The 25,864-nt window shown below is 42.8% G+C and overlaps 2 protein-coding genes across 3 annotated transcripts in view; one reads left to right on the top strand and one right to left on the bottom strand.

Annotated features, from left to right (window-relative positions):
- Nucleotides 1-37: 37 nt before the first annotated feature.
- On the top strand, nt 38-3,308 carry GADD45A (growth arrest and DNA damage inducible alpha). The gene is made up of 4 exons (XM_040232615.1): nt 38-456; nt 986-1,087; nt 1,335-1,572; nt 2,628-3,308. The coding sequence occupies exons 1-4, from the start codon at nt 413-415 to the stop codon at nt 2,739-2,741; spliced, it is 498 nt and encodes a 165-aa protein (XP_040088549.1). The 5' UTR covers nt 38-412; the 3' UTR covers nt 2,742-3,308.
- A 14,998-nt stretch (nt 3,309-18,306) lies between these two features.
- Nucleotides 18,307-25,864, bottom strand: part of GNG12 (G protein subunit gamma 12) — a 137,864-nt gene continuing 130,306 nt past the window's right edge. For both annotated transcript variants that reach the window (XM_040232614.1, XM_040232613.1), the window contains exons 3-4: nt 24,336-24,448; nt 18,307-22,192 (exon numbers count right to left, since the gene is read on the bottom strand). In XM_040232614.1, coding sequence (XP_040088548.1) covers nt 22,067-22,192; nt 24,336-24,428 — 219 coding nt within the window. In that variant the 5' untranslated portion in view covers nt 24,429-24,448 and the 3' untranslated portion in view covers nt 18,307-22,066. The remainder of the gene's footprint in view (nt 22,193-24,335; nt 24,449-25,864) is intronic.

Raw genomic sequence — 25,864 nt, 5'->3', positions numbered from 1 at the left:
GGCTCTTTTTCCTCCTGGCCCCTCCCTCTTCCGCTCCTCTCCGCCTGGTTCCTGGAGCTGAGGTCAAATTGTCTGAACAGGCTGATTTGCATAGCCCAATGGCTGCGCGTATGCAAATGAAGAGGATGGTGGTTGGTTAGGGGGTTGGCAGGATAACTCCTGGGAGCGGGGCCTTTGTCCTTCAGTGGCTGTGAGGCAGCTGTGGTGTTAGTGTCGCGGTTAGTGGCGAGTGGGCTGCTGAGAGCCGACTAAAGAGCAAGCGAGCTAGCGGGGCGGGAGGGGCGGACGGCGCGGTGGCGGCGGGCGCTGGAGGAGCCTGCAAGGGAGTGTGGAAAGCAGGCGCCCGCGCGCCGGCGGTGGCAGGAGCAGCTCGCACGCCGCTCTCTCTCTGTGGGCGACCTGCAGTTGCAATATGACTTTGGAGGAATTCTCGACTGGAGAGCAAAAGACCGAAAGGTAAGTCGGCCAGAGCCTCTGCCTGAACTCTGCTTGCCTCCTGCGCGGACTCCGGTGCTGCTGGGCTATGCAAGGTTAATGGGGAGCGAGTGGTTCAAAGTTTGCAGCGGGTACCTCCTATCCCGCCTTTCTTCCTCTGGAACACTCCGGAGGCGCGCGTGGACGGGAAGAGCGTACCCCGCACGCCGGTCGAGCCCCTCGAGGCTTTGCAAACGGCAGACGTGACCGTCCTTGCCCGTGCAGCTCTTGCGGCCGACAGCTTGCGGCTGCACCCAGCGCCAAGGACTAGTAGAGCACTAGGGAAAGGGTGGCGGATGTCATTCTCGGGGCTGTTCACAGGATGCCGGGCCTCTGGGCGTAAGGGTTATGGGGGGAAGGGGATGATATCCCAGGGAGTGCTGGGTTTGCAAAAGGTCGAGGGGCGCTGTTGCGCGTGCCCTCGGTTGGGAGGGTCACGGTGCAGGGCGAGGAGGCGGCTACCCGGAGGGGCTTAGTGTGACGAGATCCCCTTGCTTCTTCCCGCGTGTAGGATGGATAAGGTGGGCGATGCCCTCGAGGAAGTGCTCAGCAAAGCCCTGAGTCAGCGCACCATCACCGTCGGGGTGTACGAGGCGGCCAAGCTGCTCAACGTGTAAGTGGAGCCCTCGCGTGACCCTCTTGGTTCTCCTGTTTGACCCAGCCAGAGAAGGTCGCTTTCACTGGTCTCCCCTCGCCCTGCAGCGCCACTTCCTGCCGCGTTCCATCTGTCCCGTGGCTACTTGTCCCAGGGGGAGTGAGTGGACCCGGGCGCGACCCCTGGCACCTGGGCTGGGGGTGCACGCTGCCACGCGACGGGTCTTGCCTTTGGGCTCACCAGCCCGTTCGTTCCCTGCCCGCAGCGACCCGGATAACGTGGTGCTGTGCCTGCTGGCGGCGGACGAGGACGACGACAGGGACGTGGCTCTGCAGATCCACTTCACCCTGATCCAGGCATTCTGCTGCGAGAATGATATCGACATCCTGCGTGTCAGCAACCCGGGCCGGCTGGCCGAACTCCTGCTCCTAGAGACCGATGCAGGCCCCGCAGCCAGCGAGGGCGCAGAGCAGCCCCCGGACCTGCACTGCGTGCTGGTGACGGTAAGGGAGAAGGGGACTTGCGGGCAGCTCGAGGTTAGAGTTCTGGCAGGAAGTTCGTGAGCGCTGAGAGTCGCCTGACTCCAGATCTGAAAAGGGCGAGGGTTAAGAGACGGGAGCCTTTGCCCCATTAAAGCGTGTGGCTGGACTTTCAGCCGAGATGTGCTAGTTTCATCATGGGGATTTTCTCTGGGACAGAACGTGTCTAAGCACGTTGGAGGCTGCCAGAAGCGGAAGAGATCCTTGTGACTCAGCATTGTCAGTCCAGCTACTCCCTACCTACATCTGCACTACCTCCCGTGACTAATTCCTTTAGCAGGGCAGATTAGATAAAGCCAAATAAATTCCTGGCTCACCCTCATTAAGGAGTCAGCTTCATTCTCTGCCAGTCAGAGCTAAAAATAGAAATGGTGTAGGAGACAGACCTCATTAATTCCCTAGAAATACATTAAGAGGAAAGAGTGGAAATTTTTTCTTTGTGGTCTTGAAGTTTTTTAAATGTCCCCTTGCCCCCATAAAAACCTTTGAAAGGTAGATAACTTGTATTTACAGAGGTAAATGTGATTGTTTTGTGTTTTACATTTTGGAACAGTTTGATCTCCTTAAGTGGCAGCCGCATTATTTTGCTACTCCTGAAAAATACTACTCTCTCTTTTGGGAGGATAACAGGTGGCAGTTTTAGTTAACTGCTCTGCAGCTCTAAACTCCTGGTAGCCCAGCATGGAAGTATTTCTCAGGTGTCCACCAAGGTTCAAGTTTGGTAGGACAAGCCTATGAATAATACTCTCAGGCAAAAACTGAATAAATATGAAAACATATATATGACTCAGTTAGTTGCATGTTTCAGACTTTGCAGAGTATAGCTTTGTAGACAGTTACCCTTAACGATTTTGCAGGAAACCCAACTACATGGAAAAAAATTTTTAATGGTTTTAAGTGGTCTGTAACACAGCCAAATATAGAATGTTCAAGCGTCTTCTCCTCAGAAGTATTGTAATTAGTAGCAAAGTCTGATTTTTTAAAAATAATAATTTTATTTTTTCTAAATTTGTTCCCAGAATCCGCATTCATCACAGTGGAAGGATCCTGCCTTAAGTCAACTTATTTGTTTTTGCCGGGAAAGTCGCTACATGGATCAGTGGGTTCCAGTGATTAATCTCCCTGAACGGTGATGGCATCTGAATGAAAATAACTGAAGCAAATTGCACTGAAGTTTTGAAATACCTTTGTAGTTACTCAAGCAGTTACTCCCTACACTGATGCAAGGATTACAGAAACTGATGTCAAGGGGCTGAGTGAGTTCAACTACATGTTCTGGGAGCCCGGAGATAGATGACTTTGCAGATGGAAAGAGGTGAAAATGAAGAAGGAAGCTGTGTGGAAACAGAAACACAAGTCAAAAGGAACAGAAATTACAAAGAACCATGCAGGAAGGAAAACAAAACTATGTATTAATTTAGGATGGTTGAGTTACATTTAAATAAACCCAATATGCTTTGTTAAAGTTTAAATGTGCAGCCATAGTTTGGGTAATTTTGGTTTTTATGCCCTCAAGTTCAAAAAAAAAAGGGGTTAATCATATTTTAAAACCATATTTTATTGTATTTTGATGAGATGTTAAATTCTCAAAGTTTTATTATAAATTGTACTAAGTTATTTTATGACATGAAAGGTTATTTATGCTATAAATTTTTGGAAACACAATATCTACAATAAACTGGTATGGAATAATTGCATCATTTCTTAATGTGTACTTTTGTTTCTTTAACTTGTACTTTATTTTCTTTTAAACAAGTTTTTTTTTTCAATATGGAAAAATTAAAACCCATGTGAAATCATGTATATATAGTATATGTGCATCTGTATATATAGATGTGTGTGTATGTATGTATATAAAATATTTTTCTACTCAAAACATTTGGGCTGAACATGGCATGATATTGGTTTTTATTTATTTAGTGGGTATTTTAGTGATGCCTTGCTCTACCCTACACCAAAAGTCAGAAAAACAAAGGTGATTTAGAAGTTGGGTTGGAATTAGGGAAAAGTGGTGTGGGAAATTGCAGTTGCAAAACAGGGATAAATACAGTTAAATGATAACTAGTGATATAATAAGATTAGATGCAACATGTTAAAGAAGCAGAGGGGAGGGAGTCACCAAAGACCTACCTGCAAGACCAGTGAAGTTTTTCCTGGGAAGAGATCATTTTGTTTGGATTTTAAAACAGGAAAAGGATATTGCTAGCAGCAGCACTAGTTTCTGGGAAGGTGTGGAGGCCTGAAAGACCAAAACCTGTTCAGGGAACCAAGAGTGATTCCGTGTGTGCCTCTGGCGTAGAAAGATAAGGGAGAGATAAGGTTGAAAGTTAGGTGGGATTAGGCCCAGACTGGGAATGGCATTCCATGTCACCCTTAGCATTTGGGCTTTCTTCTGTAAACTTTGGCCAGTCTGCAGATGTCTTCACGCAGGGAGTGACGTGATCAGTGTTTCAGGAAGATAACGCTGGGCACTGAAAGACGGGTTATTGGATAAGCTGCCACAGGTGAGAAGGCCAATTGGAAAGTGACCGCAACCGTCCAAGGCTGTGCATTTTGCAGAAGCACATTCAGGAAGCAGGGAAGTGGCCTGCCGAAGATTCTGGTGCCATTCTTCTCTTTCTAGAGCTGTGTGCCTTTCAGCTGAACATGTGTGCTATGGTTCTGAGGGGTTTGGCTAAATTAGATGGGAGAGGGAAAAAAGAGCAAAAGAAATGAAAGGCTTTAGCAGAACAGTCATCTTTTACTTGGAACAGTCACTTGATAATTAACTGCAACAATCTTTTGGACATACAGCCAAAGAAAGCAAAAATGCCTACTGAGGAGAGGCCTAATATAGCTTTGGTACTCCGGATTTTTCTTTGCCTACTTCTCAAACCATACCCTCCCCCACAACACCCCATGGCTCCCCGGCCATCTGTCTCCCACCCTTGTCATGACTACATACAATCAGGAAAAAGTAGAAATCAGAGGAGAGAAATGCCAGCTAAGAGTTACAAAAAGCACCAAGTTTCTGCATATCTTAGGAATAACATAGGCACATGAGCCCTTCACCTTGCAATTAAGTTTCTGTTTTTCCACATCTACCAGAAATGTGGAGTTTTAGTCCTTGTTTAGGCTTGTGTCTTATTTAAGCTAGTGCCTGATCCAAAACGTAACTGCTATTTAATAGTTGTTTTTTACATTATCAGAAGATGGAAAGCAGTTTTAAACAGATTTTTTTCCCCGTCCCAATAAGTAAAAATACTTCCAATTCTTTCCCAAAACTACTTGATTAAAGACCCTCCTGCAAAGATGAGTAAATTAAACTAGAAAGGCAGAGTGGGGAGGAGCGGCTTATGTATGTTCTTAGTCACTCAGTGTGTCTGACTCTGATTTACAAATGAATGCAAACTACCTGGCACCTGATAGGTGTCAATACAGTGTGTCTATTACTAAAACTGGAGCGATGGTAATAGGAAAACTTCCAAGGCATCAGAAAAATCTGTTGCTTATAACACGATATACATATTTAAAGAAAAGTGTCTTAAATGTGTACTCTTATTTCATAGTGCTGAGAGATGAAAGTGGTAGTGTGCATCCTTGAAGTTGTTTCCTTTCAGAAAAATCCCAAAAATTCGCTGGATTTTGAAGTTTCAGTTTTTAAGTATTAACAGTTGTTATTCCTTCCTGATTGAACATAACACAAAAGTAACAGGGAGTTGAAAAATCCACTCTGAAACAATTGAGTTAATTGTAAACAAGTATGCAATTAGCAGGGCAGATTCTGCCTCTAAATGTTGCTAGTATTTTTCAGTTGTTGCTTTAAATGCTATTAACCCTGCTTATTGCAAGTAGGTGGAAATGTTACAGAGGGGACAGAAATCCCCTCCTCTTTCTAAGGTGTGTTGTTTGTGGAAAATACCTACTTTTCCCACTGGCAACTTTACCTCAGTGTCATAAATAGTATTGACTCCTCCCTCCTGTAGTTCGTCAAGGCCCTCAGTAAATTAAATTTCTATAATGAAAGGACTCATGAAGGTAAGTAATCTCCCATAATACATATTTTATTTCCCAAATGAAGAAAGTGTCATGGCTAGGAAAGAATTGTTTGTATATTGTTAATTGGAAGTGTTGTCAAAGCATGTTTTGAGATGCCTTGCTATAACCCTTATAAAATCATTGTTTCCTCAATTTTCAACTATATGGGTTCAATTTTATTCTTTGAGATTTGATAGAAGGCTGCAAGCAGTGAGATGTGGTTCCTTTAAATGAATAAAACTCTCAGTGGCATGGTTTAACACCAGGCCAGTGTCCCTCAAACTGAATTGAATCTTTTTTTTTTTTCCTTTTAAACAATCCTTAGATAAACATCAGGATTCCCCCAGTGGCTCAGCGGATAAGAATCTGCCTGCAGTGCAGGAGATGCGGGTTTGATTCCTGAGTCAGGAAGATCCCCTGGAGAAGGGGGTGGCAACCCACTCCAGTGTTCTTGCCTGGAAAATCCCATGGACAGAGGAGCCTAGCAGGCTTCAGTCTATAGAGTTGCAGAGTTGGATATGACTGAAGAGACTTAGCATATAGCACAATCAATATAAGAAACTGTGTAAAAAGGCTGTATTCATGAAGATCACAAAGAAAGAATTTTGCTGTTGTTCAGTCACTCAGTCATGTCTGACTCTTTGAGACCCCATGGACTGCAGCACAGCAGGCTTCCCTGTCCTTCACTATCTCCGAGAGTTTGTTCAAACTTACAACCATTGAGTCAATGAAGCCATCCAACCGTCTCATCCTGTTTGAGTGCTTATTATAAGCAAGAGCTATGCTGGTTATATTGAAGTCTACAAAAAAAAAAAAAAAAAAAAATCAGAAACCTACTCTGACCTCAAAGAGTTTCCAGCCTAGTGAAGTAATGAGACATAAACATCAACAGATAAAATCCAAAGCAGAAGTGCCTAGAGAACTGCTATGAGAATTCAAGGGGTAGAAATTTCTGGAGGGCATATGAGGATGACTTGCAGAAAAAGGTTGTGAGTTCTTTGATCAGAAGTTAGCATTGTATCTTGCAAACCACACAAATTACTTAACTGATTGAATATTGATTATAATTCTGCTAGGTGCTGCAGAGAATAAACAGAGGTAGCCTCTAAGAGGGAGCGCTTGTCGTTAGAAAGTTTATTATTAAATAAGGAAATCAATATCAACACATTCACTTCTTTAATGCTATTTACTGAAAGCCCGTCATGCCCTGGGCACTAAGTCCCAGGGCTGCAAAAGTGTAAAAACAAGGTCTTTGTCTTTAAGAATGTGTGCAGTTTAGTGTAAAAGACTGACACCTGTGATGCAGGGCAATCAGTGACAATGTGCTGTGTTCAAGGCTTAAGTATTCTTGGAGGGCAGGGAAGGTTGGGAAGATCCAGTCAGACCCAAAGGATGGAGAGACTGGCCAGGGGATGATGAAGGGACACTTGTTCCTCTAGAGGAGCTGTAGCTCTGGAGGGTAAGTTTGAAGCACATTTGCGGTGAGTTTCTGGGACAGCCACAACACTCACATAGGGATTTTTTGTTTTGGTTTTGTGCTCAGTCGTGTCTGACTCTTTGCAACTCCATGGACTGTTGCCCACCAGGCTTCTCTGTCTGTGGAATTTTCCAGGCGAGAACACTGGAGTGGGTTGCCATTTTCTTTTCCAGGGGGTCCTCCCAACCCATGTCTCCTGCATTGGCAGGTGGCTTCTTTACCACTCAGCCATGAGGGAAGCCCCTGGAAACTGGTAGCTAAGAGAAATTTGTCCTACACGATGTTTAAAAACATATTTTTTTAAGTTGTCAACATTTATATGTGAAGAAATTTCTTAGAAAAATCTTTATTTCTATTGTCTCTTGGAAGTTTGCTATTTGTGGCAACAGTGGGCCCACAGTCTGCACGGTAGCAATTGGCTGCAGCTGAGGGAGGTTCCTCCATTTTAGACAAGGATTTCCAGTTTGCTACAGACCTTACCCTTGCCTATTGTCAACGTAAGCTTCCTGGACTCACTTAGGTTTCCCTTCCTAATCCTTTTAGGCATGTGGGGTCCACCCTTCAGTCACCCTCTCCCAGTGACAAATATCTCTCATTCTGGGGCTCAGATTCTTCCTGTGTAAAAATAAGGGATTTGTCCTCCAGAATTTCTCACATTTTCCAATAGACAATGAATACCTAGGGCTGTATGTTAAAATACAGCTCTAAGACCCTTTCCCAAGAGCTTCAGATTACATGGGGCTGGGAAAGGCTCAGAATTTATTTTTTTCAACAAGTATTTTAGGTAGTTCTTATTATCAGGGCAGTTTGACAAACATTGCATGCTTTCTTGGAGTTCTTCCACCTGAAACTCAGTAGAATCACGCTTTACAAATCTCGGGGGAGCGGGAGGGACAGCTTTCACCAGATCAGTCTCTCTGATGTCAGCCCACCAGGAGCTGAGGGATACAGGTTTCTCTGCAAAGATTAAAGAGACTCTCAGGGAAGAGGTATAACCAGAACAATTTGCTGCCTGTGGACAGAGCTAAAATTTACTAGTTTATCATTCTGTACCAGTCCAAAGAACGAGGGCTTCCCAGGCGGTACGGTTCTGTCAAGAATCCGCCTACCAATGCAGGAGATACAGGTTCTATCTCTGGGTCGGGAAGGTCCCCTGGAGTCAGAAACGGCAACCCGCTTCAGTATTCTTCCCTGGAAAATATTCCACGGACAGAGGAGCCTGGTGGGCTACAGTCATGGAGTTGCAAAGAGTCATATACAACTGAGCACTGAGGAAAATAACTTCAAAAGGTGGGATGGTCCATGGACAGGTTGGCCCTTAGGGCTTCCTTGAATTGAGAGAACAACAGACATGTTGTGCACCAGACACAGGGCTGGACACTTGGACAAGACAAGAAGTTGACAGCATTGTAAAGACAAGCTCTTGTACAGAGGACTGCTCAACGTCAGGCACAAGGTAAGGCGCTCGGGAAGTGAGTAGAGTTCCTATTTTTCTTATATCTGTTAAGTACTTTCTGGCTTATAATGTGCTTTCACATTTATTAATCCATTTGGTTCCTTGCCAAAGCTGCTGAGGCTCAGGGGTCAAGAGACTCCTCTAAAGCCACATGGTGAGGAAAGGGAAAATCAAAATTCTACTCTAAACTGTCTCTTAAAGGCCTTCCAGACAGCACAGGTTAGCCTAGGGGAGGCTGAAACTAATTGGATCTAATCTTTTACTTATCCACTAAGTGGGACAGAGCCCCAGGAAAACTAAAGGGGACAAAAACAGAGAATTCTAAGAATTGTTGTCTTTCATCTTAGAACCTCCTCATGGGAGAAGTGACTTTTGTGTCCCTGGGTACTTTATGCTGATATACCTTCTACAAATAAGTGTCTGAGGACTTTGCAGAAAAGCAGCAAACTTTCCTACCATCACCACTTAACACCTGATTACATCACCACAGTATCAAAATAATCACTCTGATAAAAGGCTCACCTGGAGAAAAGCCTTCTGATTTCATTTTGGGCTTCTTTGTATAACTGGACAGAGCTGGCAAATGATCAAGAATAAGAGTATAGCAGTTAAAACAATAGGCTTTAAAAAAATTTATTTTTGGCTATGCTGGTTCTTTGTTGCTGCCCATGGGTTTTCTCTAGTTATGTTGAGAGAGGGCTGTTTTCTAGTTGAGATGCATGGGCTTCTCATTGAGGTGCAGAGCATGGCTCTAATGTGTATAGGCTTCAGTAATTGTGGCTCACAGGTTCTAGCTGCTGCTGCTAAGTCCCTACAGTCGTGTCCAACTCTGTGCAACCCCATAGACGGCAGCCCATCAGGCTCCCCCGTCCCTGGGATTCTCCAGGCAAAAATACTGGAGTGGGTTGCCATTTCCTTCTCCAGTGCATGAAAGTGAAAAGTGAAAGTGAAGTCGCTCAGTTGGGTCTGACTCCTAACGACCCCATGGACTGCAGCCCACCAGGCTCCTCCATCCATGAGGTTTTCCAGGCAAGAGTACTGGGTGGGGTGCCATTGCCTTCTCTGCACAGGCTCTACAGCACAGGCTTAACAGCTGTGGTGCATGGGCTTAGTGGCCCTGGGTTGCGTGTGATCTTCCCAGACCAGGGATCAAACCTGTGTCTTCTGCATTGACAGGCAGATTCTTTACCACTGAGCCACCAGGGAAGCATTCGACAATAGGCTTTTATAGCCAGAAAGACCTGAGCTTGAGTCTTGGATCCCAGCTAGGACTTGTGAAAAGTAGTGTAACTTCTCTCAACCTCAGTGATTTCTCCCAGAAAATGGGAAAATAAACAAGGCTTATATCATTGGTTTGTTTGTGGGGATTAAACAAAACAATGCATAGAGAGCACTTGGCTCAGTTCCTGGAGATACTGAATATATGTGCCCTAATGATAACTACATTTCCCACTGGTGAGTAATTTCCTATGTATGTATGTATTTTGTATCATTATTTTATGTTTGCAAATTAGAGGGTGACTTCAGTGAAAAAGAAAGCACCTCCCCCCAGTAAACTACACAACAGAATGTGAAAAGACATCATCCAATTAAATTATGTTAATTTCCACTAATCTAGTTTCTCCTCTCCATTTCCATTAACTTAATTTGGTCCTTTATCACTCATTAGGATTATCAAAGCAGAGCAGTTTCTGTTCAAAATCAAAGGTTGAATGCATGCTGTGTGCCAAGTTCTGTGCTGGAACTTGCTATAGAGAGATGACTGTGGTGCAGTTTCGACCTGCAGTCTATGTAGGAGCTGACAGACAGAATTTTCAAGGTGGTGTAGTGGCCAGGCAAGTCTGGGCATGCGCTGTGTGTGTGTGTGCTTAGGGTGGTGGTGGTGGTGAGGAAGCCTTCCAGGAAAGGGTGATGCTTGCCCTGAGTCCTGAAGCATGGTTAAAAGCGAGTCAGGGGAGAAAAATGCTGTGCACGAGGGACTCTTCTAGTCTGTGGTGTTTGCAAGAGGATTAAGTGTTAAGGAAGGAGTGGAGAAAGGTAGGCTAAAAAGGTAGACAGAGACCAGCTCAGAGAGAGCCTTCTGAGGAGCATGACTTTGCCCTCCAGGCAATGAGGGGACTCTGAGGATTTTATTCGGAAGAGTAAAGTGGGCTAACAGTGGTCTAGGGTTCACTCTTCTCAGGTGAATTCAATTACCCGGATCAGTGTGATGGGATCGGAGGGGAGCGTAATGTAAAGGGGCAGCTGTTTGTTGTTCTTGTCTGTCCTGCTCCTCTCCTCCTCCTTTCTGGTTAGCACCCCTCACCTCAGCCTCAAAAGGAAATTTGGAATATAGGCCTGGGTCATCCTCCTGGCCATGGTGATTGCGATGCGGATAGATCATGTGACATCAGCTGGGCCAATCAGAAATCTTCCTGAGACTTTTCTGTCAGAGTAGAGAATCTCTTTACAGGCTGACAAGCTGATCGATGAGTCTAAGATTACTGGCAGGCATTTGCATGCCGCGGAGAGAAAGTTTATTTAAGAGCAAAGGGCAGTCCTATTGAGTGAATTAAGTCAGACAGCAAAGGAGAAATTTCATATGATAGCCCTTATATGTGGAATCTAAAAAGAGATGATATCAATGAACCTACTTAAAAAACAGAAAGAGACTCACAGACTTGGAGAATGAACTTATGGTTGCCGGAGGGAGGGATGGAGGGAAGGGATAGTTGGGGAGTTTGGGAAGGATGTGAACATACTGCTATATTTTAAATGGGTAACCAACAAAGACCTACTGTATAGCACATGGATTTCTACTCAGTGTTATGTGGCAGCCTGGATAGGAGGGGAGTTTGGGGGAGAATGGATACATATCTATGTATGGCTGGGTCCTTCCACTGTTCACCTGAAACTGGCACAACATTTTTTGTTAATCTGCTATACCCCAATACAAAACAAAAAGTTTAAAAAAAAAAGCAAAGGGCAGAGGTGAATCTTTGAAGCAGAGCTCCAGCTATACCTGAAGGGAGGCCCATGGATTCTCAGTAATGTGTGTAATTTCATTTTCAGTTAAAAATAGGGTTTTAGTTTTATTTGCAACTAAGACTGGGGACTGAGAGATTTACTGGGTGCAAGACTTTGAGGGTCAACACTGAGACAGTTCCAAGTAAACAGAAAAAGTTGGCCATCCTAATACCAGGGCAGCCATGGAGGCTGGAGTCTACATGGGATACTTTTGCAGTTCAGTCAAGGGGTGATACAGGCCTGGACTTGCAGTTAGGAAAATAAGAGATGGATTTTAGAAGTATCTGGGAAATGAAATAGGTGAGACTGGGTAACCAGATGTAAAGAATGAGGGGGCATTCTTGAATGCCTCCTAGGATTCCAGCTGAGGCAATTTAGAGATAATATGGCTGTCAGTTAAAGTTTCTGGAGGGGAGATGGGTTTGGTCTTGGATGCATTGTTTCAAATACTTGTGCGACTACCTGTTAGAAGTGTCCAGTAGAATAGATAAGTTGGATGTTTGGACAAAATTGGGCTGGATGTTTTGATTTCGGAATCCTCAGTATATACTAACTGTGAGAGTGGATGAGCTCACCAAGAAGAATGGATAAAGTGAGCAGAGCAGCAGTCAGCCAAGGATAGAAACTTGGGACTCAGGGTGGGATTTTAAAAGGCAGACATAGAAGGGAAATGAGAGTCTTGATGTCACAGAAGCTGGAGGGGCAGAATGGTGAGTTTACAGAAGAGAATAATTCTCACTGTTAGAGGAGTCCCTAAAGCAGAGACCGAAAGTTTCCATGGAATTTGGAAATTAAGAGTTCACTGTCCATTTCGTTGGGTGAAATCAGTTTCACTGTGTTGGTGTGAGCAAAACCACGTTGCCTTCAATTGAGAAGATGGGAGGTGGGGAAGAGAAGACACAGAAGGTGGACCACTTTCTGGGGAAATTTTGATGAGAAAGAAGAAAAGAGGAGAAGGGGCTCCAGGAATAGCTGGTGGACTTGCTTCTCACCTGTGAGCCTGATAGAAATTATTTGCTTGGGTGTGATGCAGAAATTTGGATGTGGAAAGGTAGGGAGTTTTAAAAATTCAGGCCAAATGGCCCCAGCATTTTTTCTGTTGGGGAAGGCAGGATTATTTACTTGATGGGAAGGAGATAAATACGGAGAGTTTGAGTAGGCTGATAAAGGTTTGGAATGAAGGAGTTGAACAAAGTTCAATAAAAGAATTATGAAATCCTGGTGGGGGCTTAGAAATAACCACTGTCAGTTTCTCTTCACTAGTTCTTTCTCCTTATTCAGTCTAATTATCTTTAAGGAAACAAAGCTTAACATGTCAAACCCCTGCTTAAGCAACTCTACTAACTCCCTTACCTTGTCTTTATAATCAGTAGAAAAGTTCTGCTTTTGATGACTTGACTCAAGCTTCTTTCCCAACCTCATCAGCTTGTTCCTTCCTGTAGTCCTGCCTCGGAGATCTGTTACCCAGAATTAACAGAAGTCTGATATGCAAACTTCTTTAGAATTTAGCTTGTACACACTGTTTTAGCAGCTGAGAACATCCTTCACTCCAGTGTTCTTGCCTGGAGAATCCCAGGAACGGAGGAGCCTGGTGGGCTGCCGTCTATGGGGTCGCACAGAGTTGGACACGACTGAAGCGACTTAGCAGCAGCAGCAGCAGCAGCAGCAGCAGTCTTCACTAACCAACTCCTACTCATCCTTCAAGTCCCAGCTGATACACTGCCTCCCCCAAGAAATCTTTTCTGACTCACTCAGGCAGGGCCACTTCTTAGAATAGCATTTACCACATTGCATAGTAATACCCACTCTCTACCCCTACCCTCCCTATCTTGGGAGATCCTAGCCTTTCTGGGTTTATTCTAGGGCATACTTAGTGTTAGTAGTTACATACACAGTGTTAGTAGGAGCTACCATACTCCTAGTAGGAGCTCAACAAATGAATGAATGAATTCTTTGTCCTGCTTCTAAAAACCAAATTTTTAAATGCTCTGTTACTTACATTTAATGTTTGAGTGGCCTGTTTTTCTTTTTGTAGTTATAACTCAGGAGACATTGTTGATACTTCGAAGAAATGTGCTCATTTAATTCTATTAACTGCTTATATACAAAATACCTTTCTACAATTCATTTTTCCTTAAAAATTCTTTCCAGTCCCGAAGATGAGTCAGTAGCTGAAGTATCGGGAAGTGATCCTTTAAATATCTTTTAAATATCTATAATTATACACAGCAAACCCACATTCCCTTCAGTGACCCCATACTCTAGACTTTAGCTCTTTCCCTCCTGGTTTTCAATTCAAGAAAGAAAATGTGAGATGACTGAGGGTGAAGATGGTAAAAAAAAAAAAGGTGATCCAAAATGAATTACTTTCCTCCCCCAAATTTGTATAAAATTTAAGACCAGAAGAACAGTTAACAATTACTTAGCCTGAATCCTTAAACAATCCTTTTTCTTTTTTTTTTCTGGAAACAGGACCAGAAATCATAAGACTCATAAGGTTACACAGCAAGTTAGTGGCACTCCAACTACAGCCCACGTTTTCTGCTTCCAAGACCTGTTCTTTCTCTTACCTCATACTGACAACTCAAGAAAAATTGGTTTTTTAAAAACATGAATGCATGCTCAGTCGTGTCCAACTCTTTGCATCCCCATAGACTATAGCCTGCCAGGCTTTTCTCTCCATGGGATTTTTCAGGTTGCCATTTCCTCCTATAGGGGTTCTTTCCCCAGGGATCCAACCTGTATCTCCTGCACTGGCAGGTGGATTCTTTGCCACTGAGTCACCTGGGAAGCCCTAAAAAAGCATATCAAATGCACTTTTGGATCTCTCTGAACTTCCATTACCTCATGTGTAAAGTAGGGTTAATAACACTAGTGACCTCATGGGCTTGTAGTGAGAATCAAATGAACTGAGATGCAAAATTTCTGAAAGCTATACCTGGTCATATTAAGTATCTGGAGTCTAGTGTTGTTTATTATTTAAAGTCCAATACATTACATTCTTTTTTCCCCCAAATTTGTTTCCTTTAATGACATCTACATGTCATGGACACCTTTCCATATCAATAGAAAGCTACTGATGTTTTTAAAGGACTACATAGAAATACATTACATTCTTGATTGCTAAGGAACTAATTTACTCACTTTACCTTACTTAATTTTATTTAAAAATTTTTTTGTTACTGACTTGATATACAGTATTATGTTTCAGGTATACAACATAGTGAGTTACAATTTTCAGGGTTATATTCCATTTATAGTTGTTATAAAATACTGACTATTCCCTATGCTGTACAATATATCCTTGTAGCTTATTTACATAATACATAGTGGCTTGTACCTCTTAATCCTCTACTCCTATATTATACCCCCCAACCTGTCCCGCTCTGGTAACCACTAGTTTGTTCTCTGTATCTGTAAGTCTCTTTCATTTTTGTTATATTCACTTATTTTAGATTCCTCATATAAGTGACATCATACAGTATTTTTCTCTGACTCTGGATCCACCTGTGTTGTTACAAATGGCAAAATTTCATTCATTTTTACGCTTGAGTAGTATTCCATTGAATATACTTATATACCACATCTTCTTTATCCATTTACCTGTTAATGGACACAGGTTGCTTCCACATCATAGAATTATAAATAATGCTGCTATGAACATTGGTGGCATGTATCTTTTCAAATTAGTCTTTTCATTTTTTTTTGAATGTATGTCCGGGAGTAGAATCGCTGGATCATATGGTAGTTCTATTTCTCACTTAGTGAGTTTTAAATTTCCCAAAGTTATTTTTTCTCCCCTCTTCACCCCATTCAAACCATTCTACAAATATGAAGACAGAGACCATGGGTTGTAGAGCCAGTTGAGCTAGGTGTGTAGAATTAGAGTCTGCACTTCTCAGCTGGAGGACCCTGCATAATCTGACTTCTCTGAGCCTCAGTTCCTCATCTGTAGGACAGAGTTAAAGTCTACTTTTCTGTTGAGGGTTGTTGTGAGGCCTAAATGGGAGGGGATATGCAGAGTGCCCAGCCTGTGTCAGTGTTGGGCCCCTTCTTTCCCCAGTGCCTCACACACAGTTCTGTAAATACTAATAGATGTTGTATGAGCTATATTGATATGTGCTTCATTGATATCAGAGCTATAACGGTTTATCTAGAACAAAGTGATTCTAATGCACTGGCCTTGGGGAAATGTCTCAAGGTTAAAAGTAGGAAGGATCGACTGCATGTGGATGGTTCTTGGAGCACTGTTCTTCAAAGGGATGCTTGCCTTCTGATATACCACAAGGCTTCTTAGCCATTTTTGCCATGTCCAAGCTGTGCTATTACACACCCACATTTTTGAAAATGTAAATTGGCTTACTTTTTGTTTGTCTAAGAGGAAACTTTGTATCACAACTTGTTCAGTGAGTGACTGCTTTAGGCCTGCCCCACCCCCAATTTAATGCCAATTTACAGATCCACAGGGTGCTTGTGGTGACACTTGGTTGCTCTATGTGAGGACCAGATTATAGGTCTTTTTGTGGCTGGAGCTCCCACTTCTGTCATTAAGCCATGTATGTGTGGAGTGTGTGTGCGTATGTAAAAATGGGTGTATGATTGGATCTAGAGACTAGAAATAGCAATTTATACCTAGGTATCTGCTGCAGATTTAATTTCCAAACTCAAGACCTTACCATTATATAGCTCAGCCATTCCAATTATTTACTTTCATAATTGAACAGATTCTCTAGGAGGATTCATAGGGTATAAAAATGCTTCATATGTAAAATTCTCAATATACTTAAAACTTTATGGCGAACTTTTGCTCCTTTGTGCTAAGCATTTCTCTCTCGATAGTTTTATTTTACAGTGCCTGTAGTCTTCAGACTAATAGTCATACTAATACTAATAGTCATACAGCATTTCAGGATGAACTTATTTGGATGACATTTTCTTCCAGTGCAGAGAAATTATTGGTTTCTTAAAAAATTAGTAGCTGAGGTGTGGGTTCCTGAGACCAACTGTCTATGATTGCCTAGGGCTGGCTTATAGCTAAAGGGCCTTTAATAGATGTGATTGACTCAGATAAGGGAACAGTAATTGGGGCAGTGTCTGAAGGCAAAGGTTATTTGTTGCTCACAGCGGTAAAGGGGTTGACAAGCAAGCAGGGCCAGGCTCTGAAATCAAGCTAAAGGCAATAGTCATGCCAGGTTATGCAACAGTGGCTAGAGCTTATGATTGGGTAGGTTCTGCACAGTCAAGAGTCGTAAGCTCAAAGTTGGTAAATGTAAACATAGAAAAGGAGGCAGAAATACCCTAGCTCCAAGTATGAAGGCTTATGGTGAGTGTCCACGTATATATGTAACAGACCCTTGCCAATGAGAAGTTGACCACAGGCCATGCCCAGGAGAGCTGGGAGATGGCCAGCATCTCCACATTTAGCTCCCCCGTCACCAGCAGGCTGGACTTCTTTGTTTATACCGTTTAGATCATGAACCATTTCATCTGCCATATTTACTTAGTCTTCTCACTTCAACTTCATCCTCTCTCCCCTAAGCATGTTGTGTTCTTAGTCGCTCAGTCATATCTGACTCCTGCGACCCCATGTACTGTAGCCTGCCAGGCTCCTCTGTCCATGGGGTTACCCAGGTAAAAATACTAGAGTGAGCTGCTGTTCCCTCCTCCAGGGCATCTTCCTGACCCAGGGATTGAACCTGTCTCTCCTGCACTGCAGGTGGTTTCTACCTGCTGAGTCATCAGGGAAGCCCTACCCAAATCCCATCTACCACCTCCCAATACAATCATCTGCCTTTGCAAGTCACAGCAACTTCTGGTAATTTGGTTTCAACCATGAAAGTGCTGGTCAGTTGCTGCCTATTTTTCATGACTGCAGTATCCAAATGCTTCAGTCCTTTCCTAGAAAGGGTTGAGTGGCTATCTCTGCCCTGACACTTTGACAGTACGTGAGTGCTGGTTTTCTGAAGCAGGGAACATCTCTGTGGCTTGCCCAGCCCAAAACCTTGTTGGCTGCCTTCTCCCTTCCAGCGGCTTTCTGGATGGTGTCATCCCTCCCTTCATCTCTGAGGGAATCCCAGCCCTGGAGGAAGGGACTGGGCAGGAGGCAGGATACCTTCAGCAAACACTTGGTGAGTGTGAGTCATCAAGTCTGATGACCTTTCCATTTATTATCTGTTTCCATGGTCATTGCCAGGTCTCAGGATGGGAAACAGCCTTCCACACAGTGAATCATTACACTCCTCCTCCTTAACAACTTCCACCCTCTTCCTGTTGCTGGGTGGGTAAGGGGGTATGGCAGATGCTCTGCACACTACCTTTGAGCTCACTTTTCTCCTTCTCCTGCAATTCCCTCCCAAGACTGCAGGGTTTCTTTATCTTTCAAGACCTAGCTCAGACACCACCTCCCTTGGAAGCTTTGTCAAGACTTTGCCGTGGCAGAGGCAGCCCTCCTTCCTCTGGACTCTCACAGCACTGTGTTCCCCTGAGTTCAGGCACATTGCCCATGGTAGTATTAGTTTATATACGAGTCATTCCCATCTTTTGTTCTACACTGTGAGCTTCTCACAGGCTACTGTAAGCCTTATTCATTTGAGTATAATCAGAGCTTTAGTTCCATACCTGGCTCTTAACAGGTACTCAGAAAATGTTAACTGAATGAGTGCAGGAAAAAGGCAGGAGAACTGGTCTTCTGTTAGTTTATTGAGCAAAATATGGGTAGGAAGATTCAATGAGCCAGACCCAGTAAAGAGAGCAATGGTGCTTTAATGAAACTGTTTTTCAAATCTGCAAACACATTAGCTGTGAAGTAAATGCTTTTATTCTTTCCAGAGAACAGATTTCCAAACAACGATCACAATACTTAGGTTAATAAGATGCTGGACAGATAAGTAGTCAAAGAATGTCCTAAAACAACAATCCCATCAACTAATATATCAAATGCAAATTTACTGAGACATCAAGAGACTATGTTTATAGTTACATGGCTACAAACAAGACTTTATTACAGTAATCAAGTTCATAAAACTAGAAAAAAAAGCCATATAACAAAAAGGCCTTTCATAAGCTATTAAATGAGCACACACAATAGACAAACTGATTTTATATTTGAAGCAGCGTATAGCACCAACATGTTGGCAGGACCAGTAGAGGGGTAGGCCACTGGACGGAACAAGAGGGTATCAGCCATCAGCTACTTCAAGCCCCTTATTTTACAGATGGTGAAATGGAGGCTCAGAGAGATGGAGTGCCTTGTCCAAAGTCACACAACACAGGAACACAGGATTAGCTAGACAGCGATCCAGGACACCCAGCTCTAGGTAAGTGCTCTATTTTAACATACAGATAACTCTACTTCAATGTTTTTTTTTTTTTTTTCCTATTAACAGATCTACCATAAAAGTCAATACAGTCACAACACACTCTGGTATTACATTTATTGAGAAAGGACCCACATGTACTGTGATTCACTTCTTAGGCCTATATAGCTCTTAAAATTCAGTGTAATCACTCAGATGACACTATCTTAGTTGCAAATTGAGACAAAGGCATATGGAGGGAAAGTTTGGCACATCTTCCACTACCTAAACTAACTTTATGCCTCAAAATTACTAAATCATTGGTATAATTTTTTTTTTTTGGATAGTTGAAAGATTAGTAAAGTACAAAAATAGTCCCAAAAGAGAGAAAGCAAATTAGGTCTTTGCTTTAAGGGGTTAGTATGGCACTTTTCATTTTAATAATAAGGAAATGTAAAAACCTGATTCTTTTTAGAAAAAACCTAAATCTTGTGAACCACATGGTACAGAAAGTGTTTCTCTCTGTTTAAAAAAAAAAGTGTGTATTTGTAAAATGCTTTGGAGTCATGAAATTCTTGCCATGGTCCTGAGGTGTCAATTGGACAGATTAATGATGAACTAAAGAAGAATCAAGAATGGAAAAAGAGATCACTGTTAATAGAAGCAGAATTAAAGACAAAGTATAGTGAACATATTTAAATAGCCTCATAGATATGAAGCCAGGAAGTTGCATGTACATGAGTGATTGTGTCATTATAGTGGTAGTTTGGAAAAAATAACACACATTGGGCATTTGTCCATCATTATAAACCAGCTGCTGTCTAATAGTTAAACTGTGGCTTTACTAGTAGAATAAAGCCTGATAAATAAAAGTGACTTCTGCATATCATATATATGTATACATATATTATATTTTTCTCACATAGACGTCTCATAATAAGTAAATCAACACTTAGCTACAATTTTTTCCCCCTTAGGTCCAGCATCAAAGGACTTAATATCACTTTTCTTAAACATGCCCTACACCTGGTTAGGAAGTTATATGATGTTCATACTTGTAGCCTTTACGATATCTGGCTAGCAAAACTAAAAAAAATTCTCCTGGGACCTCAAGTCCATTCGTTACCACTACAAGCATATTAACAAATATATAGCAAACCATACTTGTTTTCTAATAGGGAAAAGAACATGTTTTAGTACTAAAGAATAAACTATGCTTGCTACCAAAAATGTGTATATAACAGTATAATAAAAGTAATTTCATGAAAATATTTTGTAACAAGCTACATTATAAATATTCAAAGAAACATGGTAAAAATCAGAGTGAAAATAAGATTAGTGTTCTGAAACTATCAGTAGAAAAATACACTTATTAAAAAAAAAAAGAATGTCTCATTAAGTGATGCAGTACATGTAAAGTTGTCTTAATGTATATTTCAAATTTCACCTTTTGAAAGGAAAAACCTTTCTCCACCAACAGGTGCCTATATTATACTTGGAAACTGGGCCCTTTGCAGAACCAAGTGTGGATGACAAGAAGGTAAGGGCAGTGGCATGATTTCCACATGATCCTGGAAGAGGGAGGGCAGTTCACAATGCTTGCAGATAGGTGACTTGCAGAAATATGGAATAGATTCAAGCAGTCTGAAAACAGTACTGTATTTGTTCACCCACAATTAACATAAAGCTCAGGTGTTAGATTTAAAAACAGGCTTGCACTGCAGGGCAAGACTGTACAGAACCAGGGAAAACCATTGTAAGTAATTCCTTCTTGGGGTTGAATCCTTTCTGAGAATACTTTTAACTTTTCATTAGTAATTTTTAATGAATGGAAGCGGAATTAAAATATCAAAGGTCTGGTGCATGGTTTGGGCCCATAAATAAGTGTTTAGAAATACCCTCTCCTCCTCTTAGTTAACAATATGCCCTCTACCACAGGAGACAACCTTCTTTGGGGATCCCCACTAGCCATTCTGGGTGTGTGTGGCAGTAATATCCAGGCCCAAAGGAAAATCAAGGAACTGTGAGCCCAAGTAGTGAAACAAGCCCCTCTGATGGTGTGAGGACCAGGTAGGGATGATGCAGATGCTGCAGATACTTGAAAAGAGCTTACGTGTCGGATACCTTTACATTCTTTGTATATTTCTTTTCCACCATGATCTACCCACTTGGGGCTGGGGAGGTGGACATTAACTCTGAAGACATGATCTGGCTGCAGAGGAAAGATAAGAGGGAAGGCAGAGAAAGCGAGCTAAATCACAAAGTTAGGCCACAAAGAACAGCTGGTTTTCACGTATTCCTGCTCTGCTCTGGGCCGGGCTCATGGCTGCTCTCTCTAGTTCCCATCGTTAGAGTAGGAATTTCAGGGGTCTACCCCCAATCAGAGACCATGAGCCCTGCGGCACAGCTGCCCAGGGTGCCTCCAAGGGCCACCTCCCCTTTCCTAGATAGATTCGGGATCACTGAAACCTGAAATCCCTTGGTGAAAGAATGCTCATATTATAAAAGGGCTTTTAGTTCAGTTTAAAAATTTTGATTGGCAGGTCAGCACGGTTTTAAGAGGAGAGAGATGACTTCATTACTCAACTACGATGAATACAGGCTGTAGGGTGTTCTTTTTGTACAATAACTACAAGAAAAGAGTTTAATTCTACCTACACACAGCTTGAGATAAAGGTATAACTTCTGGAGCTGAACTGAGAGTATGGAGGGAGAGACATTTTAATTGGGAAATAAGCTTTGAGATGTGTATATACAAACACACACATATATATACACAAAACATTTCTCACCCACATATACTGTACAGATTGGCACAACTCTATTAAGAATAGACTACGACAAAAATTTTAGGACCAGTTATCCTTGGCATTTTAATCTAGATGACTGCTTAGGTAATTTAGGTTTTAACTGGATCACTGATGTATTTGTTTTCTTTTTAAAGGCCAGACCAACTTTCCTTCAGCAGTAACTAATAGGACACCGTAGTTAACAAATGGAAAACAAGATTATTCTGTATTAATTCAGTAAAAGGCATTTTAGAGAAAGAAAAACCTGGAAGATAAAATCTTCAGAGTCCATAATTCCAAGTTAAGAGCATTTTCGTTATTAGCAGTGGTTACCAAATAAGCTGAAGGTAAATCTTTTCAAGGAGCTGCTCATCATTTGCTTTGTTGAGAAGAGGGGAGGATCCACTTCACTACTTCTCTATAAGATGGTACAGGTCTTCTTATCCTTGAAGGGGTTTTCTGAAGTTGGTATCCCCATCAGCAGAGGGTCATTCCTGGCATGTTCCTCACAGTAGGACATGAGGTCTGCTGACGCCTTTGAAACCTGGTGTGTAGACAAGCCCAAGGAAACAAAATATTTATAGGAGGCAACTAGAGATGATCATACTAAGTGAAATAAGTCGGAAAGAGACAAATACCACATGCTATCACTTATATGTGGAATCTAAAATACGGCACAAATGAGTCTATCTACAAAACAGATTTATCGATAGAGAACAGACTTGTAGAGGAATGAACTAAGAGTTCGGGGTTGGCAGATACAAACTATTGCATTTAGAATGGAGCAACAATGAGGTCCTAGTGTATATAGCACAGGGAACTATATTCAATATTCCGTGATAAACCATAATGGCAAAGAAAATATATATATATAAAAGAATGTATAAGTTTATAACTAAGTCACTTTGCTGTACAGCAGAGGTTGGTACAACACTCTAAATCAACTGTTTAAATAAAAAAAAAATTTTAAAAGGAGAATATTTACAAACTCGAAAGGTATTTGCATGCTAACCCACTGGGTGGAAGGCTGTTGGAAAACAGGATAACCAGAGTCTTGAAGTATCAGTCCTAGGTTACCTGTTACATAGAGAGGGCAAAGGTACTTCCAAATGCAGAAATCTGGCAGATAAGCCCTTCCTCAACCAAGTGATCAAACTGACATCAGCTGTCTCTTAGGCTGAGGGCAGAAGACATGCCACCAGCCAGCTAGTATTCCTGCCAAAACCTTTAGCCCGAATTTGATCATCAGCAAACAATCTCATTTGCAGTGAGGCCCATTCTGCAAAGTGAGGGGCCTGGAATCTTCAAAACCAAACTGTGTGTTAGATATCAGCAGCTGATCCTGAGTGTAATAATTGTACTGTGGTTATGTAGAGGAACATGCCCTTGTACTTAGGAGACAAATGGTGAAGTATTAGGGGTGAAGAGTCATGATGTCTGCAAATAACTTTCAAGAAATTTCAAGAAAAAATTACGTCAGTTTTGTACGTGTGCAGAGACAGAAAACAGATATGGTAAAATGCTAATTGGTGAATCTTGGTAAAGAGTATATGGGTGTCTATTGTTACAACTCTTCTGTAGGTTTAAAATTTCTCAAAATAAAAAGTTGGGAGGAGGGAAAAAAGAAAAACATCTGAGTCAAAGGAAGGCTGTATCTTAGCTTCTACCCAATTAAAAAAAAAAAATTAGAATGCAGAGCAGAACAGAGTTAAAGCACTGAAATAAGGGCTCAGAGCCAAATCTCAGGAAGAACAGAGCCATATTTTGGTAGAGTGTCAAGATTTACCATTAAAGACTGGGCTTGGGGAAATAAAAAGAGGGACAAAACCAGCATGGAAAGATGTAGCACCTTACTTTGGCATGAGTTAAAAATGGAAATACCATGCCTTTTTAGGGGTCTGGGTAGGAGACCCGTTAGAATCATCAGATCAATGTCCTCAGGCCAGGGGCACAGGCCAGCTGAGGCCTGGCAAATACAGGACAGGCAGCCTCCTGTTTTGAAGACAGGTGACTATCTCCAGGCCCAGAGGAATTTATCAGGTGACTGCTTCAGTATCTAGGAAACAGCATTACTCACAACATTCCAAGGCACTCACTGCTTAGCCCTCTCTGGAGATTTTTGGGGAAATGACTTTTAAGTCAGGTGACCCATCAGATGCCTTCTGGTTTCCTCCAGGTTTCAACTAAGGCTGGCACTATTTGCCCTGGATGCAGACTGTGGTCATCAAAGTTCACACACACTGAAAAAGTGCCTTCTCCTCAAAAGGACACCCGACCGTTGACTTGTTATGCAAGGCTCCCTCGGCTGCAGTGATAACTTCAGAACACTTCATACATTCCAGAGGGCTGACGAGGGTGTTTATATAAAGTCCACCTGGAACCCCTGTCCCCAGGCAGAAAACAGTGCCAGAAGGCTCAGCCGTGTGTGCCCAGGGAAAGCAAGTCCTCAGGAAATCCTGTCATGGGTTTTAGGTTTTCTGTCCAAACAGACAGGCTCACTTCAGACACTTTGGCCTGCCCATGCTATGTAGAAAAGAAAGTTAACATTTGGAAACTCTCAGCTTGCTCAGAGGAAATCATGGCACCTGGCTGAATTATATGGCATTATCTTCTCAGAAATATGGCCTGGCCTCAGGAGAGCAGAGGGAGATGGTGAGGAACACGTCTAGCCCACTCGAGGCTCTTACCTTTATTCTCTCGATGGAAGCTTCCATTCTCAACTGCTGCACAGTCCTCCGTGCCTGGGCGATGTTGTTGGTACTGGCTGTCTTGCTCGACATCTTCAGTTAATGGTTTTCACCTGAAATTTGAGAGAACTTTTTTAAAAAGGTGAAGAGCAGTCATCTTTAAGTTGTTTAGACATTCATAACGCTTTGTGTTACTTGAGGGGAAAAGGATGCATTTCCGGTCACCACAGCTTCTTGGAGGCAGTCACCACGAAGTCCCTCGGAAATGGGAGTGGTAGCCTCGGTGTTTAAACTGGTAATACTTCTGAGCACTTTCGTGAATCTTTCCTCTGCAGAAACCCAGTATGTGTGTGCTTAGTCGCTCAGTTGTGTCTCACTCTTGGTGACTTCATGGACTGTAGCTCGCCAGGCTCCTCTGTCCATGGAATTTTCAAAGCAAGAATACTGGAATGGGTTACGATTTCCTTCTCCAGGGATCTTCCCGATCCAGGGATCTAACCTGTATCTCCTGCATTGGCAGGTGGTTCTTTACTGCTGTGCCAAAAATCCAGTACTAGTAGTTTAATCCTGGTGCCCTATATAGAGCATAAAATAGCCTTTCTTAGGATTTTCTAAGGGGAAACACACAAAAACATCCATGGTAATTTCAAGGCCTCCAGCACACATGGGCCACATCCCATGTGCAGGTTAACATAATTATTGCCATGTACCTTAATAGAAGGTTTAGATTTCATTTCGTTTTGGCTCTCTTACCCAACTATTACACTGATGTGAGTCCTGGCAACAGAAAAACGGCAAATGAGAGTGCTTCTGGAAAACTGTACACAAAGGGTGCATTTTTAGGAGATATCAAGATTTGCAATCGTTTGGAGAATGTTAGGCAGATAAGGAACCCCTTATTCAGGAAAAAAGTAGGAACCTTTCAGATGAAAGACTCTCAATGATAAACCTAAAAGTCAAATGGTATACAGCCTCAAGCCTGAAATATTTAATGGAACTTCATCAGTCCCCTCCCTCGCTGCCCTCTCCCCCTGCCTCCCCCACCCCCACCCCCCACTTTGATCTCTCTGGCTTCATCCTGGTGGCCAGGGTAATCCCACACACTTCCACTGCATGTTCGTGGGCTGACTCTCCTCTCGGGTCTGAGCCCGTGGCTTTTAGGCTGCCCTCTGTTTCTGTCTCCCCAGCCACCTGGTCCAAAGCAGAGGAAACTTCTGGACCTTTAGCTTCGACCTGTCTAGTTGTCCCACGGCAGAGTCCAGCGGGAAGGCAGGCTAGGGAAAGGCACTGCCCGGTGCCCCTGCCATATATGGCCAGGACCTCTCTTGGTGCGGTGGCACCGGAAGAGATCGCAGAGCTGGCAGGTCTGGCAGCAGTGTGGCAGTTTTATGACTCAGAGCAGGTGGACAGTAGGTGTGTCTCCCCATGCTATGCATGGGGCTCAGCAAAGTCTGGCGCCAGCAGCAAACCCAGGCTGACTCAGCCTTCTGGAGGGGCTGCAAGTGCACAAAGTGTATCTGCTGTAAAGG

This window comes from Oryx dammah, unplaced genomic scaffold (genome assembly GCF_014754425.2).
Source record: "Oryx dammah isolate SB20612 unplaced genomic scaffold, SCBI_Odam_1.1 HiC_scaffold_28, whole genome shotgun sequence".
Taxonomy (NCBI): domain Eukaryota; kingdom Metazoa; phylum Chordata; class Mammalia; order Artiodactyla; family Bovidae; genus Oryx; species Oryx dammah.
This window is presented reverse-complemented; position numbering and strand designations above follow the sequence as displayed.

What these genes read in the sequence shown, in the direction of transcription:
- GADD45A (XM_040232615.1), top strand. Translation starts at nt 413, where the DNA reads ATGACTTTGGAGGAATTCTCGACTGGAGAGCAAAAGACCGAAAG. An exon ending in GCGGCCAAGCTGCTCAACGT is followed by an intron (nt 1,088 to 1,334) that starts GTAAGTGGAGCC and finishes CCCTGCCCGCAG; the next exon opens with CGACCCGGATAACGTGGTGC. An exon ending in TGCACTGCGTGCTGGTGACG is followed by an intron (nt 1,573 to 2,627) that starts GTAAGGGAGAAG and finishes ATTTGTTCCCAG; the next exon opens with AATCCGCATTCATCACAGTG.